The following is an 18,801-nucleotide window of genomic DNA, read 5'->3' on the forward strand; positions in this document are numbered from 1 at the left end:
CCATTATTCTTCACTCATTCATTACATTGAACCTAGACCGCACCTAAAACTCCTTGGTCAGCTACATGAATGAATGTCACCCTCTCAGGAAGTCTGAACTCTCTTACCTTCCTGACTTTTTAAGGAACTGTGGTGCCCCATCATCCCCACTGTTTGCTTTTCTCTTCTCTATAACATTCCTGGAGGAAGAGGCAGAGCTGGACATAGTCCATCACAGATTCAAGGTATCCAGCTTCTACCTGACCTCAGTCGTTGTTCTCAGTCTTTCTTCTTCCTTGTATTTTCAATCAGTCGACCACTTTTATTAAGCTACTATGTACTAGGCATCATGATACAAAGGCAAAAACGAAACAGCCCCTGTCATCGTGCAGCATCCATTCCATCAGGAAAAAACATATGCTTAAAAAATAAAAACAATTTAAAACTGCATCAAGACTTTTGGGACACCCTGTTTCTAGAAAGTAATTGAGAATAGTGAGGCACTAGTATCTGAGAAGATTAGGAAAGCCTCCAATAGGAAGTATCACTTGGGTTGAGCTTGGAAGGAAATGAGGGATTCTAAAAAGCAGAGGTGAAGAGAGAATATATACCATTTCAGCCTGTGCAAAGAAATGGAGATAATCAAAAGCAGGTACAGTTATGAAGCACCTACTACTATATTTTACTAAGCACCTATTCTTTATGTGATGGATGTTGTAGATACAAAACCAAAAGTGAAACAGTATCTGCTGACAAGTTGAGTAATGTGTGAGGAATTATAATTACTTAAGCTTTGAGTGTGCAAAGTGGACTAATGTGTAGTAAAGACTGGAAAAATAAGCTGACCCGGAGTGTGTTTTCTAACAGCATTTACCTCTTCTCTCATTACATTTCCCATTCCTCTCTCTGTAAATTTTACCTCTCTTGGATTCAACTTCCTCACTTTAGAAATAGGGAAAACAAAGCCCTTCCTTCTGGAATTGTTGTGGGGAGAATGCTTTGTAAACCTTAGAGTGTTATGGAAGTATGTGGGCTGATCATCACCCCCCCACCCCCACCCCCAAGTCTCAGTGGCTGGCTTTACCTCCTACCAGAATTGAGATCATCTGGCCAGACATCTCAGCTGTACTTCGTATTTTTTCCAACTGCCTACAAGACACCTCCACCTCAGATGTTTTGCTATCACCAGAAGCTTAACACAACTGAGATGGATTTTATCATTCCTCATTCCTGTCACTTGAAGCACTGTCATCCTCCCAGGCTTGAAATCTTCAAAATCACCTTTGGCTCTTCCATCTCCTTCATGCCCTACATCTAATTTGTCACTGCATCCTGTCATCCAATCCTTTGAGACCTCTTTCTCTGAAATCTGCCTTTTCTTCTCCACCCCACTGCTCTCTCTGTGGCTCAGGCCCTCATCATCTCATGCTTGGATTATGGCAACAGTTTCACAGCTGAGCTTGTCTTCCGTCTGTCCCCTGCTCCTCTGCACTGCTGCCAGACTAGTCTTCCTTAAACACTTCCACCAAGTCCCTCCCCTACTCAAGAACCCCCAATGCATTCCTTTTGCCTACCAAATTCCTCTGCCAGGTTCCAACGTTCTAGGCTTGTCATACGTGGCTCCTGTTTTCTCACTTTGTGGTCCAGTCAAACTGGCCTTCTTGTTTGTTCCTCACACATGACATTCTATACTCTTTCTTTGCACCTTTGTACAAAGGCTGTTCCCATGCCTAGAATGGGACAAGTAGGAGGCGCTGTGTAGGAAAGCCCAGACCTGGAGACACAAAGACTTGAGTTCAAATTCCACCTCAGACACTTACCTAGCTGTGTGACCCTGGGCAAGTCACTTAACCCTGGAGGCTGGAAGACTTGAGTCAAGTTCCACCTCAGATACTTACTAGCTATGTGACCCTGTTGCTTCAATTTCCTCATCTGTAAAATGAGCTGGAGAAGGAAATGGTAAACCACTCTAGCGCCTTTGCCAAGAAAACTTCAAATGGGGTCACAAAGAATCAGGCATGAAACAACCAAACAATAGCACCCCCTAGAACGTACTGTACACCTTCAGTTCTGCCACTTAGATCCCCTTCAAACCTCAGCTTGCCTCTGCTTCTTAACAGGAGCCCCTTTTTGATTCCCCTACTTTCCGGGAGCTGCTGTCCCTCTGAAATTACTTTGTATATCTTTTGTATCTACAGAGATACTTCTATATCTATATCTTTTGGATCTATAAACATGTTGTTTCCCTAAATAGAAAGTAACTTCCTTGAGGGCTAGGACAGTTTCATTTTTGTCTTTGTATCCAGAGGTGAGCTGAATAAATGCTTGTTTGATTGACTGGGTTTCAAGATCCTCTGGGATCAGGCTTCAGTCTATGTATTTTAACTATTTCCCATTATTCTCCAGAGAAAGTTAGCATTGCAGACTGGATAGAGAACTGGCCTTGAAACCAGGAAAACCTGGGTTCAAATCCTACCTGACACATAATGCTATATGTCCTGGGCAAGTCACTTAAGCTCCCAGGTGGTGCCAAATAGAAATGGAGTTACTAATCCAGACATAAGGATCCCTATAGTCCCACATTGACAGTTTTAAAATGTAATGTTATCTATGTTTTACTGTATTTTTATTTGTTTTATTAAATATTTCCCAATTACGTTTTAATGTGTACCAGGTGTGATGCCTTTGTTCTAGTCCAGATGAACTAATAATTATTAATAATAATTATGGTGATAGTAACAATACTACTAATAATACTACTAGCATTTCTATAAGCTTACTATGTGCCAGGCACTGTGCTGAAGTTTCACAGTTATTATATCGTTTGAGTCTCACAACAACCTGGAGAGGTAGGATTAAAATGTAATTGAGAAATAATTAACAAAATAAATAAAAATACCATAGAACATAGATAATCTTAATATGTGGTTTTCAAAGTCAATATGCTGCCTGTAGGGGTCCTAATGTATAAGCTTGTTGGCCAATTTCTATTTGAGTTTGACATCACTGCTCCAGGCAACTCTCTAAGACTATAAATTGCAGAGAAGTTTCCAACTTGCTTTGGTAGGAGGAATTTCTTATATTAACGAAATCATTGGACCAGTCCTTATCTTTATTGATAAGCTGATATTAGTATCTATAAATTTAAGTGTATTACAAAAAACTATGAATGACGTAGACAACAACTATTTGTTGAGTTGTGTGTGTGTGTGTGTGTGTGTGTGTGTGTGTGTAAAGGTACTTAATGGCTCACAGGTCAAAGACAGTGTCAAGAACCATGTTGGGTTAAAGTGGGTTACAGGGAACAGCTGGGTGTCTCAGTGAATAGAGCACTGGGCCCTGGAGTCAGGGGGATCTGAGTTCAAATCCAACCTCAGACACTTGACACTTACTGTGTGACCTTGGGCAATTCACTTAACCCCAATTGCCTTGCCTTCCCTCCTTAAAAAAAAAATAAAGTGGGTTACAGCATGTTGTTGAAATAAATTTGGCATAAGGAGTTCTCAGTACCAATTACATCACAGGTCCAGTCCCTATTCCTACTCCCAGGAGCACACCCTACTTCAGCCAGGCTACTCTGTACGGTGCCTCTCATCTTCACCATACTCACTTCTGCCTTTGCTCAAGATATTCATGTCACCCCTTCCTTTACCTCTCTAAATCCCATTTAAGTCTCCCCTCTTTCTTAGAACCATCTCTGACAACTGAGGGACCCCATGGTGGCATCATGAAAAGGGCACACTGGCTCAGGAGTCAGAACACCTGGGTTCAAATCCCTCCTGACAACTACTACCTGTATGACTTTGGGCACATCCCCTAATCCCTCAGCATCTTGCCCAGTCCCTCTTCTGCAAAATGAGGAGGTGAGACTAGATGACTTCTGAGGTTTTTTGCAGCTTGAGATCTGAGTTTGTGAACCCTAATCCAAAATGATCTCCCTCTAGAGCCCGCATTGTATAGTTTAACACTTAGCTGGTCTCATTTAGGGCACGGAGGTGGCCCAGTGGATAGAATGCTGGCCCTAGAATCAGGAAGACTACTCTTCCTTAGTTCAAATCTGGCCTCAGATACTTACTAGCTGTGTGACCCTGGGCAAGTCACTTAACCCTGTTTGCCTTGGTTTCTTCATTTGTAAAATGAGCTGGAGAAGGAAATGGCAAATCACTCCAATATCTTTGCCAAGAAAACCCCAAAAGGGGTCACAAAGAGTCAGACACAACTGAAAAATGACTAAAAAAGCTGTTATCTCAGATGTGTCAGTTTTATCTCCCCACAACTAGGTTTAAAAAACATTTTATTGATGCATTTTTCTTTACTGCAGTCATTTCTGGGAATAGGAAGAAAAAAAAAACAACTCTCCCTCACCTCTCCAGAAAAGACAAAGTATGACAATTACATAAAACCAACTGATATAGTGGCTGTATCTGACATTCTGCCCTAGAAGGCCCCCTCCTCACCACCATGGTGAGGTAGGCACATTTCATTTTCTATTTTTGGTAATTTTATTGGTTTTCCATTTACTCAGTTTGACTTGAAAAAATTTTTTTTCATTTCCATTCTTGTAGCCATTGTGCATCTTTAGTGTTTTCTGGGATCTGAATCGGTTCATAAAAATGCCCCCCATGTTTCTCTGGGTTACTCACATCCACCCTTTCACAACTAATTTTATAGTGTCTTCATCATCACATCCTTGGTACAAATATTTGCTGAATTATATTTTTCTTGAACAGTGTTTAGCACAGCATCAGTGGATGAGACATTTAATAAATATTTCCTAAAACGATTGGTTTGAGAGCTGAAAAGGCCTTAGAAATTTGCTGATTCAACTGCCTCATTTCACATCAGAAGGAACTGAGGCCTAGAGATTAGTAACTTGTCCAAGATCACAGAGGCAGTTAAATAGCAGAGACAGGATTTAAATGCAGGTCCTATGATTCCAGATCCACATAATGCTGCCTCCAGTTCATTGATCACTTTGTCACATTTTTTGAGGTTTTGTGACTTAAAAGGCATTGCAAATTCTTGGGGAAGTAACTAACTATGTAAATGAACAACAGTTCTGCAATCTCTAATTTTAGATCATTTCCGAGGGCATGAAGGTTTAATGACTTGCCCAGGGTTACAAATCTACTAAGTGACTAAGGTAGGATTTGAACCAGGCCTTTCTGACCCTCGGTATAGCATACAATCCATTAAGCCAACACTATACACATAGGCAAAGAAGTGGATTTTGCCTTGTTCTTACTGGGTCACATGGCCAACCTTGGGGTAAGTGACCTGGGGTGGAGTAGGGGCACGAATAGCAGCCAGTGCTATATGAATTCTGCTCCCTAGCTTGACTACAAACTGAGCCTCAGCATTAAGCATTTCTATGCACTGATTTTCAATGTATAAAAATTGCTCATCTCAGCTACTGTACAGCAGAGAAGACAGTGCAGTGCCAATGGGCCAAACATTTTATCGCTTGGAAAATCTGGGAGGAAGGGTTTGAGGGGATACTTTTCTTCCCTCAGCTAGGGGTGAGGTACATTAAGGCATCCTTCTGAGCCAGAAAAGGAGGGCTGAGATCATTAATACTGATTCTCTAGTTGCTTCTCAGGAAAAATTCTCAATCACCCCAAAGCTAAAAATCTCTAGCATGTCTGAGAGGTTAATGGTGGGTTTGCTGGTGGAAAGACTGCCAAGTTGGGTCTCTGGAAGGAATCCAGTGTTCCATAAACCCTGGCTTTTTCCTAATCATGGAGTTATTAAACTTCAGGAATATAGAAAAGTGCTCTAAAAGAAGCAAAATGACAAACCCAGGGGATAGAGCTCTATACCTGAAGACTTGAGTTTTAATCCTGTCTCAGATATTTACTAAGGAAAGTCACTTCACTTCTCTGAGCCTCAGTTTCCACATCTGTATATCATGAAGCAGTTGGGCTTGCTGGTCTCTTAGGACCCCTCTAGCTTGAATGTTACAATCCTGTGAAATATTATATGTTTCCTGAAGGATAAATAGCACATAAAGACAAATTAAAATTTTAAGCCCGTCCCCCTTCCCAGAGTTGGGGGGAGTTCCAGGAAATGAAATTTGTATGACAGATACTGGGGATAGAAGATGCTCAGAGAAGAGGGGCATAAGAGGAGAGTCAGAAATCTATGGGTGCTCTGACTCACTTTTGTCAATATTCAGAGGAGAGTCAAAAATATGTACCCCCTCTTCTTTTTCTGCAGAGGTGGTAACTATGGATATGGAATACTGCATATACTATCACAGATTGTCAGTTGTTTGGGTTTGCTGAACTGTGTTTTCTTCTCTTCCCCCCCTCCCCTTTGTTACAACGCCCGATGGTTGAAGGTTGAGGGAGGGTTACAATCAGAAATAAAAGTGATGTATAAATAAGATATCCCTAACTCCTTCCCAAAAAAGAATAAACAGGAAGGATGGGAAGCTATCTAACAACAACTTAACATGGTCCTGAAAGGGATGGGATTATGGATTAAATTAAGATGGTCTTCACAGTCAAATCTGAAAGCTACTGATGTGGCATGTGAACACACACACACAGATGGATGCATTCAGGAAGGTACCCATACTCTGTCATGCATACCCAGTCAATGACATAGATGATACAAATTAATGCTAAAGGTAAATACAGTAAGTACAAAAATAAATGCTGACAGATACACTCACACACACACACACACACACACACACACACACAGACCTAAAGTTATGAAGGCTAGTTTTCATGAAAAAGTTAAACTAAATGACCTCTAAGGATCCCTTCAGCTCTGAATGTGTGATTCTATGCTTTTATAAACAGGGAACAATTATTAGCAAATTTGTTAATTAGGATAGTTTGTAATTAAACTAAAAGGATATCATTTGTTAAATTATAGGTCTATGCTTTATGAAAACTGTCCTTAAAAAGTATGTGAGTAGTTCACAGATATTTGTTTTATAGTTTGTTTTTTTTTTTTAACAGATACTTGTTTTATGGGGGAGTCTTTTGCAGGGGGGAGGAGGAAGAGGGATGTGGGGACCTCCTAGTGTGGAAATTCCCTCTACAGATGAGGATTGGTAAATTATCAGTAACTGATAGCTTTAGAGAGTTAAGTAGCTGGGCACCAACAGATTAAGTGATATGTATTTTTTGGAGGCAGAATTTAAACCCAGTACCTGCCTCCAAAGTCTTTTCTACTCAATATACTACAATTTTTCTCATTCAGAAGGGCTTGTACATTTTCAATCAGTTAGTCAATAAACATTTATTAAGCAATGTCTATATGCTGGGCACTAAGCTACCCAATGAGGATACAAAGAGGCAAAAGACAGTTCCTGTCCTCAAGGAATTAGATTTACAATCCAGCTACAAGGTGATTGAAATTTTGTCACAGGATACTCTATTATAAGAACTGGGGATAGTTAACCTGAAGAAGAGACAATTTTGGGGAAGATATGATTACTATCTTCACAAATATGTGAAGGGATGTCATGTGAAATAAGAATTAGATTTTTTTTTTATGGCTCCAGAAGACCAGTGGGCAGAAGTTGCCAGGAGGCAATTTTTTTACTCAATACACAAAAAACCCCCACCACACTAGCCATGTGACCTTGGGCAAGTCACTTAACCCCAATTGCCCTGCCTCCAAACCCCCCTCAAAACACAAACAAACAAAATAATTAGAGCTTCCCAAAAGTGGACTAGGACTCTTTATGAGGGAGTTAGCTCCTTGTCACTGGTGGATAACCATTTATTTGTCAGGGATGTTATACAGGTGAGTCATGCTTCTGCTGGGAATTAAATGAGATGAACCCTGAGGTACCTTCCAACTCTTAGATTCTATGATATACTTGTTTCACTTATGAGATAAAGTATATTCTTAATGACTGTAGACAATTCAAGCAAATAATTTATATGATTGACAGAAGAAATGTAACTCCAATCCCCAAAGGAATTTGCTAATTAATGGCTGGTAGCTTTTCAGGGTCCTCTTGATGTAATCATTATTCATAGATATACACAGGCAGTGTTGCTTTAGTGGGGGGGGGCAGGGACTGAAGACACTGGGAGTGGATACTTCAAATTTGCTTCTTTCCCTCATCTGAGAAGATACAAACTACTCTACATTACCACTCCCTCCTTCCCTTCATCTTCTTTCTCTCCCTTCCTTTTTCATTTGCTGATCCTCTCCCTTTTCCTCTTCTTCCCCTACCTATTTTCCTGCCAAAAGGCCAGAGTATTAAATGGACCCGACTGCAGCAACAATTTCAGGGCTTGTTGATGAAGTCATAGGATTTTAGGGCTGAATGGGACTTTAGACACCACCTAATCCATCCCTCTCCCCTTTTATAGAAGAAGAAACTAAAGCTCTGGAATGTGAAATAATTTGCCCACGATCACACAAATAGTAAGAACAGAGCTAGGATTCAAACCCAGGTCCTGACTCCAAATACAGTGCTTCCCCCCACTTTTCCTTTGCTTGGACGAACATTCTAAGTCTTGCCCTGTCACTCTCAATCCCTCTACCTCCTCCCAAATCCTTAAAATACACACATCCCCTATCATGTAGATCCACACATAGACATACCCAACTATAAGGCCTGAATATGAAGTAATGAGATCAATTCCTTAAACTAAATATAGAATGGGTCTCAATTTATGGCCATGCCTCAGAGGTGTCCATTTTTATATATACAGGAACACAAATATAGATCAAATACATACCAGAGAAGTCTCCTGCTCCATTCCACCTGGAGCAGGTGTGTGGGGACCAAGGCAACGCTAGGAGGCTGTTAGGCACCCGGTCTGTTATAGTTTATAGTTTGGACCTTAGTTTAACTTTAGTTTGAACTAGCCCAGCACTCTGTCTATAACAGGAAGGAGATGCCACAGCATAGGAGTCTGCCTTCTGTGGGAGTGAGAGTTTAAGACTGTGGTGGGGGTAGGTTTTGGCTACTTCAGGTCCACTGGTATGGGTCCTCCGGTTGCCCGAGGCTCCTTCCTGGCAGACATCAATCAATGACAACTGGAGGCTGGGTTTATGGGAGACTCCGATTTTTCTGTTCCCTGCCTTTCGTCCCCATCTCCCAGTCCCCAGGGCTGACGATCTCTACATGTATCCTAGCAGATCCTCACACTCAGAAGAATACGTGGGAAGATTAGGTGAGAGAGAGCATGATTTGGTGAGTTAGAGCGTGGGTGAATGGTCATGGAGATAGGAAGAAGTGGGGCTTGATTTAAAAGAGTGAGTAGATGTTTGGATGATAACGTCTGTGGGTGGACAGGAGAAGGTGAATGGTCAGCACGTCACCAGAGGATACTGATTACTTCCGAATTCATCCTGTTCAGAACCTTGAAAGGGGTGAAGGGATGGATAACAATCCACCCTCAGCCAATGTTAAAAAAGCCGCCGGGTCTGTTCCCTTCCCCCTCCCCCACCCTCACAGTACACACCTCTCTCTTCATGTCTTCCTCTCCCCCAAGAGTGCTCACTTATGCCTTCTGCCCCACCTTGGAGCTTAGGGATATACCCAAACTCAGAACTATAGTTCTGAGAGGGGAAGAAAAATATATTTTCTAGAAACCAGAATACACAAGGCATTGGATTTCTAGTCTTGTCATTTTCCACGGAATTGTTCTAAACTCCACCTTTTATCTTTCCTGACTTCAGACCTGAGTCACCTGCTATACATCCTACCCCTTCTGCTTAAGGGTTCTTTAAGCCAGCATTTGGAAAGAAAATTCAAAGGGCAGATATTTTGCAATGCTTAATGCGGCACACTTACAAGTATTTTCCAAACATTTCCCCCACCCTCTTGCTTCCAGGGGAAGAAGAGTCCAATACAAGACATGGGTAATCCCTAGCCCAGTGCACACCTCTCCACACTGGCACCCCCGACACATTCTGCAACTAAATAAGTTGGTTGGAAGCCAAGAAGGATGAAAACCCGCACACGCGCACGCAAACACACGCAACCAGCTGGTTAAAAAATAATTTCTTACAGAACTAATTCCGCCTTCTGTGAGCCAGTCCTTCAGCTAGAGAAATCCCTGCGATTTCTCTCCCCGCCTCCTTCCCCCTTCTTTCTATCCCCTCCTCCCCTTAGCAACCTCTGCCACTCCAGGCTTACCTGCGGCGGAGACGGGCTCGCCCTCACTCAGTTCCCCGGAATCCGAATCCATGCTGTGGGCCGGTCTCCAAGCGCGCTCCCTCCGGCCGCTTGCCCTCCTGCGGGGGCTCCCGTCTACCGGTCCGCCCTGCCTATAGTCTGGCTGGCTGCGGGCGTCCCGGGGGGTGCCTCCGCTGTGCGCGCAACTCCCGAGGAGGAGGAGACGGCGGAGGCGGAGGCGGCAGCGCCTGCGGCTTAGGAGGGAACGGCCCCGGAATCCAAGGGAGCGCAGGGCTGGGGCTCCCCAGCTCCGCGCCCTCGCTGCTGGGCTCCCCGGAGCGGAGCGGAGTTGCGCAGCGCACGGCACTGCACTACAAGATTGAGAAGAGCTGAGCAGCTCTGGGTCAGTCTGTGCCAGCGAAAGAAGAACGTGGGGCGGAGGGCTGGGACGAAACAGGAAAGAAAGGGGGTTGGGGCTCGGGGGATGATGGGGGGTGGTGCGGGGGGAGGTTGGGAGGCGGGGAGGAGAGAGCAACGTTCTTTGAAGCCTGTTGCAAGACTTACATTAAATATCCCAGAAGCGCTGCCCTCCTCTCGGGCCCCTCCTCGCGCCTGCCCGCTGCTTTTAGCTGAAGTTGCTGCTTGGCAGAGTGGTGCGGTGGCTTCTACTGAAACCACCGCTTCCCAATTTCCGAGCCAGGTCGGTAAGAGGCTCTTAGGGAAAATGCACTTCTCCCTCTGGCCCGTCGCGTCCCATACACCCCCCCCCCCCAAAGTGAAAGGTCTGTGGGACCGGGAATGGCTGGGTGAATGGGGCGGTTAAGCCGGCAATCTGGATGCCAGGCTCCTTACTGCTTCTAAGTGGCAGCAAATGAAGTAACTTAACGGCTCCTTGACTCTGAACTGAGAATCTTTTCTGAGGTGGAAAGAGAAGTTCCTTTTACCTGGGGTAAAAGTTGATTGAGACAGCAACCGATTCTTTCGAATAAATCATTAATGCAGTCAGTTCTGCTATGTTCTAAAAGCTTGACTGTCTTTTTTTTTCTTCATTTCTTCATCCTCAGTCAAAAAAAGGTGGGGCGGGGGGGGTAAGGGAGAGAACTGCAGCCTGGGGGAGGTCAGTGAAAACGACCAGAGTTAGGAGGTGGACTGTCTTGTGGGTGGGAACAGCTTGCTGTGTACCAGACTTTGTGCTAGACCCCGGAGATACAAAGGCAAAATCGAAACAGTCTCTGTCCTCTAGAAGCTTACTTCTATTGAACAGGATCACATTGAGACCCAGAAGGAAACCTAGAGATTGTCCAGTCTGACGCCTCTCATTTTAGAATCGAGGAAACTGAGGTACAGAGAAGTTGAATGACTTATCCAGGGTCACACTGCTACTAAGTATCGGAGGCAGGTCTTCTTGACTCAATCTAGTGCCATATCCCCTATGCCGTTAAAAAAAAAACATACTGTGCTAAGCTCAAGGTATGCAAAGATGAGAGAAAAGGTTCCTCCTCTCAGGAACTTCCATTCTACTGAATTATTCAATCTAATTCAGTTCCACCAATATTTGTTACCAGCACGTAGAGCATTTTAGCTAGGTTCAGTATTTACGTAAGCTCTGGTCTGTTTTCCCCTCCCATCTAAACACAAGTCCGGAGCTAAGTGCACTCTTTTCTTGGCTCTCTATGTTGATAGAGAGGTTTGCTTTTTGAAAGGTTCTTCTTATAGGATATTTCCATAAGTGTGAACCATACTGGTTCTTTAACCAAAACACATTTATTTGGCAAGAGAGTTGATGTCAGCATCATAAAAGAAAAAAATATATGTATTTGCTGATTGCTTAGAGCCTGAAAATTGCTAATGGCTATATCAGTGTGCTTAGGGATGCAAACCAAATTGTTTATTGACCTGAGCAAAAAAGTAATTAGAAAATGGAAACATATAATACACCCCAAAGCCAAACAAATGACTCTTGCATTTCCCTCTTTCGAATTATCTGCACCATTTCTTCTTCTCAATCTGTGGGGATGAATCCTGCCTCAGACACTTAATAGCAGTGTGATGTTGGACACCTCCTATAACACCTCTCAGCCTTAGTTTTCTCAGCAGTAAAACCATAGTAATAGCACCTGCCTCACACAATAGTTGTGAAGATTTAACGATGTAAAGTTATCTCTGAGTTGGAATCCAGGCTCTGGCACTTTTTAGATGTCTGAGCCTGGGCAAGTCACTTAGCCTCTATTTCCTCAACTATAACATGGAGATAATAATAGCACCCACTTCAGAAGATTTGTTGGGAAGATCAAATGAGATAATATTTGCAAAGCACTTAACATAGTACCTGCCATATGTTAGGGGCTTAATACATACTCCCTTCTCTTCCCTTGTAAAATAATTTGCAAATGTAAAGCATTATACAAATGCTAGTTATCATCATCTTCATCATTATCATCAGTACCATAGAATTTTAGAATTGAAAGTAATTTTATAGGTTTAGTCCAGGAGTGGGGAACCTTCATCCTCGAGGCCACATGTGGCTTTCTAAGTCATTAGGTATGACTTTTGACTGAGTCCAAGTTTTATTATTAAGAGGATTTGTTCTGTGAAGTTTGAATTCAGTCAAAGGGTCACACTTGAGGACTTAGAGGGCTACATGTGTCCTTGAGGCCACAGATTCCCCACTGTTGGTTTAGTCCAACCTCTTATCTCATGCTGAGATAAACATCTAAAACATCCCTAACTCTGACTCATCCTGTTTTAGAACACTTAAAATGACAGAGGAATCATTGCCTCACCAGGCACCTCAGTCCATCCTTGGACAACTCCAATTACTAGAAAGTTCTTCCTTAATTTAAGGAAGTTTGCCTCCCTGAACTTCCACTAGGCCTTTCCTGCTTCCCTTACCCTCATTAAAACTCATTTGACATCAAGGTCTTGATTTGAAACTTCCTAGGTAACTTAACAAACAAATCCTCAAAATGGTGATATTGGGCCAGTACAGCTAAAAGAAATATATTTTAATGAGTCTTCAATGCTTTAAGCCAAAAACTTTCTATTTTTTTTTTGGGGGGGGGAGAGGGCAATTGGGGTTAAGCAACTTGCCCAAGGTCACTTGGCTAGTTTTGTGTGTGCGTGTTAAGTGTCTGAGGCCTGATTTGAACTCAGGTCCTCCTGACTCCAGGGTGGGTGCTCTATTCACTGAGCCACCTACCCGCCCCCTAGCCAAAAAACTTTCAATCACTGTGACAGTTTGGAAGGGAAACTTTTAAGTTTCCCTCAAATCTCATCACTCTGCCTGGCCTCAGAAAGGAGTAATTTTTCAAAAGTGACTGAATCTGAAAAGAGTTAGGAAAGGTAAAGTAGGGACCTAAGATGGAGTGATCAGAGTCTTGCCCAGGGCTCTGAAATTTGAGGGTGCTTATAGCCCCCCTGTAGGGTAGAATCAACTGAATTTAACATTTAATTAGCCTGAATAGTTAAAATAGGAAACTATCAGATGTATTGCTTTGTCTCACTCCCCATTCCCACACTGATATTTTCAAACTTGCTGTGTCACTGTCTCTCCCTTGGTGCATGGCATCCTGGAGTCTCTTCTTTAAACAACTAAGTTTGTTCATTTGAGGGCATGTTTTGTTTTGCTTGTTGAGGTTGCCAAAATTACTAGTTAAAGTCTCTATTAGGTGAACATTCAAATAATTGAAATTTGTTTCCCGTTCATCAGTCTGCCAATAAATATTTATTGAGCAACCACCATATGCTAGGCACCATGATAAGAGCTAGGAATAATAGAAGCAAAAGACATTCCCCAATCAAATAATAATAATAGCTATGCTTTATTATAGCATTTAAAAATTGACAGAGTGCTTTACAAATATTATCTCATTTGTGCCTCAACTGTGCACAGTAAAGCAGATATTTATACACTTTGGCCCTACAAATACCCCCTTACCTCCCCCTACCCCAACCATTGATGAATGTCTCACCTAATCCAATATTACTGGTTCGTTCTGGTTCACCCTCCCCACCTCCATACTTTACTCTATCCTTGCTCTCCCCACCCCCATCTCCTTGCCTAGGAAGCTGCCTGGCCCTCCTGTATACCAGAATCCTGTTAATACTGCTCTGGAAAGGGTGTGTCATTCTATACTCCAGTGACTCCATTCACCATCTTTCCAAAGCAAAATTGCCCTCCCAGGCTCTCACTGCTAATAAATGTGACCTTCCCCATTAGAAAGTAAGTTCCTTTAGAGCAGGCACTTTTGTGTTTAGCACATATAATATACTTTGCATAGTATAAGCACTTAATAAATGCTTTTTCATTCAGTTGTTCAATTTTTTTTACAGGTAAAGAAAATAAAGCTCTGATAATCCAAAGTCACAAAGCCAACAAAGGATTTGAACCCAGATTGTTTTGACTATGGCCTTCTGGATAGCTTGACAGCACATAGGACTTTTAGCCTCAATAACTATACATATATAGAGCACATTATTCAGTCAACAAGCATTTATGAAATTCTTACCATGTGCCAAGAACTGGGAATAAAAGATAAATACTTTAGAATTTGCAAAGCACTTTCCACTAGTGTTTTCTCAAATATCTGACAGTCAGCACACAAAACTTTCTTTCATTTGTTGAGACCCTGTTTCCTAACCTTTTGTGGACATTTTGCATTTCAGAAAGGGACAAGTTAATCTGAGCTGAAGGGTACAGGAGATTCAGAAATGCCACAGAGACATTAATTCAAAATGTAGCAGTGAATGAGCCCATGGGGAACCAGATTTATTGGAATGCATATCAAGGTAAAGAAAATAATAGGAGAGCACATTTACTGAAACAGCAATTAATCATTGTATATTTACTGACCACCTATTATGGTGTAAGGCACTGGGTTAGGCACTGTGGGATATGGCTAAAAGACCTTGAAAAATCTATTAAGTGAGTCTTTAGCTAATTTATGTCAAAATTTCCCCTCCTGATTTGTAAATGCCACAATCACTAATTTCAGTATAGCAGGGTAGATGCATAATGGCAACCAGAATATGGAGCTGAACAATAAAGAGCGCAAATTCTAGCCAAATAAGGCTTTTATTGGAGTTTCCTATGTGACATTCACAGTCTGTTGTCATGAGAGAGCGAGGCAAAAAGTAAAGTCATTGGCATGTGTATGTGTGTTTCAATTATGCAAAGGGACGAAGAACATTAGGGGAAAATACGTATCAGTATCCTCACCATGGAAAAATCTGTGTGTAAGAAGGAAATCCCTAAAATAGTATCCAAGAATCAATAGATGAGATAACAGTCAACATCCTTCTGAAAAATACTCAAGCCCAGGTGGCAAGATCTCTTTAGATTCTTACAATCAAATATAAGGAGGTGATTTTTAATTTTTCAAATATTTTAGTTATTCTTTAGATATTTCTCAATTACATTTAAATGTTTTAACACTCACTCTAAAAATTTTTTTGTTTCAAATTCTCTCCTTCCCACTTCTCCCTCACCTTTGAGAAAGCAAGTAATATGATATTGATTATACATGTGAAATCATGCAAAACACATTCCTATGTTAGCTTTCTTGCAAAAGAAGCATACACACACATAAAAAAATAAAAATAAGGAAAGTGAAAAAAAAGTATGCTTCAATTTGCACTCAAGAGTTCATCAGTGGATAGCATTTTTCATCATAAGTCTTTTGGAATTGTTATGGATCATTGTATTGATCAGAGTAGTTAAGTCTTTCACATTTGGTCATCATTACAATATTGTTGTTACTGTGTACAATGTTTTCCTGATTCTGCTCACTTCATTTTGCATCAGTTCATGTAAGTCTTCCCAGGTTTTCCTGAAATCATTCCCCTTGTCATCTTAGAGCACAGTAGTAATTTCATCACAATCTAAATCACAACTTCTTTAGCTATTCCCCAATTGATGGGCATTCCCTCAATTTCCAATTCTTTGCCACCACACAAAGAGCTGCTATAAGTATTTTTGAATGTGTAGACCCTTTTTCTTTTCTCTCTTTGGGGTACAGACCTAGTAGTGGTATTGCTGGGTCAAAGTGTATGCACGGTTTTGTAGTCCTTGGAGCATAATTCTAAATTATTCTCCAGAATGGTTGCATCAGTTCACAATTCCACCAAGAGAAAGAAGCACATAAATTTTTAAATATTGTTTTTATTTTTAAACTTTTGTTTATTTATTTATTTTTGCTTTTGGAGGGCAATTGGGGTTAAGTGACTTGCCCAAGGTCACATGGCTAGTTTTTGTGTTAAGTGTGTGAGGCTGGACAGGTCCGCCTGACTCCAGGTCCAGTGCTCTGTTCACTGGGCCACCTAGCCACCCTTAAATTTTTAAATATTACTATTGTTTTTTTTTTACCTTGACTAAGTCATTTTAAAGAAAAATAGCAGCTAAGTAAGAGAATTATATCTTTTGCAAGTACATCTGGGTTTAGAAACACAAATAATAAACAAGAGCCATTCCTTATAACATAGTAATATTTAGTTCATCCAAACTATCTCAGTTTTTTACTAGTCCTGCCTCTCTCACTCATTGGATAGAAAGATGGTTGCCATGAGTTATCATCAGTTTCAGAAGTTGTACATGTAAAAGTGAGAGGTTTCTTTTCTCTCTTTACAATTGTTCTGTTCCTAGGGTCCATAAGCCCTAGAGAGAGGGTTTGCACACCAGAAGGAGGGCAATTTACTGAATATGGTGGACAGAGTATGAGTTTTCATCAGAAGACCTGGTTTACTATCCTCTCTCTGATGCATAATTCAGATACAACCCTGGGCAAGTCACTTGACATCCCTAAGTCTCAATTTCTTCATTTGTAAAAGGAGGGGATTGGATTAGAAGTCCCTTCCAGCTTCAGACCTATGCTCTGCACTGTGGAGATAGTGGTAGGTACTTTCCAAATATTATCTCTTGATCCTCACAATAACCCGGGTAGGAGGTGCTATTATTGTCCCCCTTTTATAGATGAAGACATTGAGGCAGACAGAGGTTAAGTGACATGCCCAAGGACACATAGCTAGTAAGAATCTGAAGGCAGATTTGAACTCAGGTTTTCCTAACTTGAGGTTCAGCACCAGGGTAAAGTGGCAGTCCAAGAAGAAGCCAGTTTAACTGGGACGGTCCCCATTTTTGACAGCCTAATAATGGGTAGCTTTCTTTGTTTCTACCTTGACAAAACTGTTTCTGTTTCTACCCTAGATTCAGGTCTCTAAAAGTAGCTGAAGAAAAACTAGGAAGCATTATTTTTTGCATAGTTACAACATTTCTCTATTTTAATTGGCTATATGTTGATTCCAAAGGGACAATAGTATCCAGGAGACAGTCTTGGAGACAGGGCACAGAGATGGGTCCTCCCTCCCTTTCTTTTCTTAGGGAAACATGTTGCTTAATGTGATAGAAAAAAAATTGAGCTCATTCTTTCTTCTTCGGAGAAAGCCAAGAAAAGGATTAGTATCCAACAAGGTCATTGTTACATAAGTGAAGACATTTATGTTAATGATAGGTTTTTCAAGAACAAGTCCTATTCTCTGACCCACTAGTCAGGGAGGGGGCTTATATAAATTACCAGACAAGAAGGATATACATTTATATGGCCCTTTTGAGAACCCTATGTTCCAGCCAAACTGAACTTTCTGCTAACTGTTCCTCACACTCTTAACACTCCATTTCCTGCCTCTGTGGATTCACACAGGTTGATTTCTGTGTTTATAGCACGTATTCTTCTCAACCCCACCTCTCAGAACCATTGTCTTGCTTCAAGCCTGAGCTCAACTGTTCCTTCCCCTGCCAAACCTCCCCAGATTCCCCACTTGTTAGTGATTTTTAACCTCAGCTATCCCTTCAGCACTATCATACTATCTGTATGTGTGTACATCATGTATATACCTCCAGTAGAATGGGAGCTTCTTGAGGGCAGGTACCCTCATTTTTGTCTTTGTACTTTCAGCACCTAACACAATGCCTTGCACATAAGAGGTGCTGAATAGATGTTTGCTGAATTGATTGGATGGAAACCTCCCAATACAGTTCCTGACATCCTGTTCAATATCATCATTCTTAGTAGGATAGGAAGAGATAAGGTTGTGCATTCTACCCCCAAAAGTCAGTATTCTCTTCTGGAGACTCAGTTTTCTAAGTGGATAGTGCAGTTAAATTAGCTCTAAAAGCAGTGGGTCTAAGATGCTGTCCAGTCCATGTTCCACCCTGGCCAATATTACTAAAGGGTTATATCTTGCTTCAGAAGCACTCATGTTGGTTCAAAAGCCATACAATGGAACTGTTGTTAAAGGACTCAGTGTAACTTCATTCAGAGAATATTCGCTGTATGTTTTTTGGCCTGACTACATCCTTTATGCCTTCTGCAAACTGCTTGCGTTTGATTGATGCAACCCCCAAAGAGGCACACTTTATTCCTCTGTGGATGGTACAATATTCCTCTCTTATATGTTGAGTTCAAGATGTCTATGGATCATCCTGTTTGAAATTTCTAAAAGGCAATTTGTGATGCAAGACTGGAGGTCAGAAGGATGGACTAGATAAATGGATGAGAATCATCTGCATGGAGATGATTATTGAACCCATGAGAGCTGATGAGATCACCAAGCAAGATGGGATAGAGTGAGAAGAGGAGAGGAGAGGAGAAGAGAGAAGAGAAGAGAAGAGAAGAGAAGAGAAGAGAAGAGAAGAGAAGAGAAGAGAAGAGAAGAGAAGAGAAGAGAAG

At 41.6% G+C, this 18,801-nt stretch overlaps 2 protein-coding genes across 3 annotated transcripts in view; both read right to left on the bottom strand.

Annotated features, from left to right (window-relative positions):
* The window catches only part of TNFAIP8L3 (TNF alpha induced protein 8 like 3), a 32,349-nt gene extending 22,075 nt beyond the window's left edge, over window positions 1–10,274 (bottom strand). For both annotated transcript variants that reach the window (XR_011170247.1, XM_069098046.1), the window contains exon 1: window positions 10,100–10,274. Coding sequence is in view for 1 of the 2 variants with exons in the window: in XM_069098046.1 (XP_068954147.1) it covers window positions 10,100–10,151 (52 nt within the window). In the remaining variant the exon portion in view is untranslated. The remainder of the gene's footprint in view (window positions 1–10,099) is intronic.
* The window catches only part of SPPL2A (signal peptide peptidase like 2A), a 375,774-nt gene that overhangs the window by 341,605 nt on the left and 15,368 nt on the right, over window positions 1–18,801 (bottom strand). The window lies entirely within an intron of this gene.

The sequence above is a fragment of the Petaurus breviceps genome, unplaced genomic scaffold, assembly GCF_028583685.1.
Source record: "Petaurus breviceps papuanus isolate PSGF00001 unplaced genomic scaffold, PetGlider_PUasm1.0 37, whole genome shotgun sequence".
Classification (NCBI taxonomy): Eukaryota; Metazoa; Chordata; class Mammalia; order Diprotodontia; family Petauridae; genus Petaurus; species Petaurus breviceps.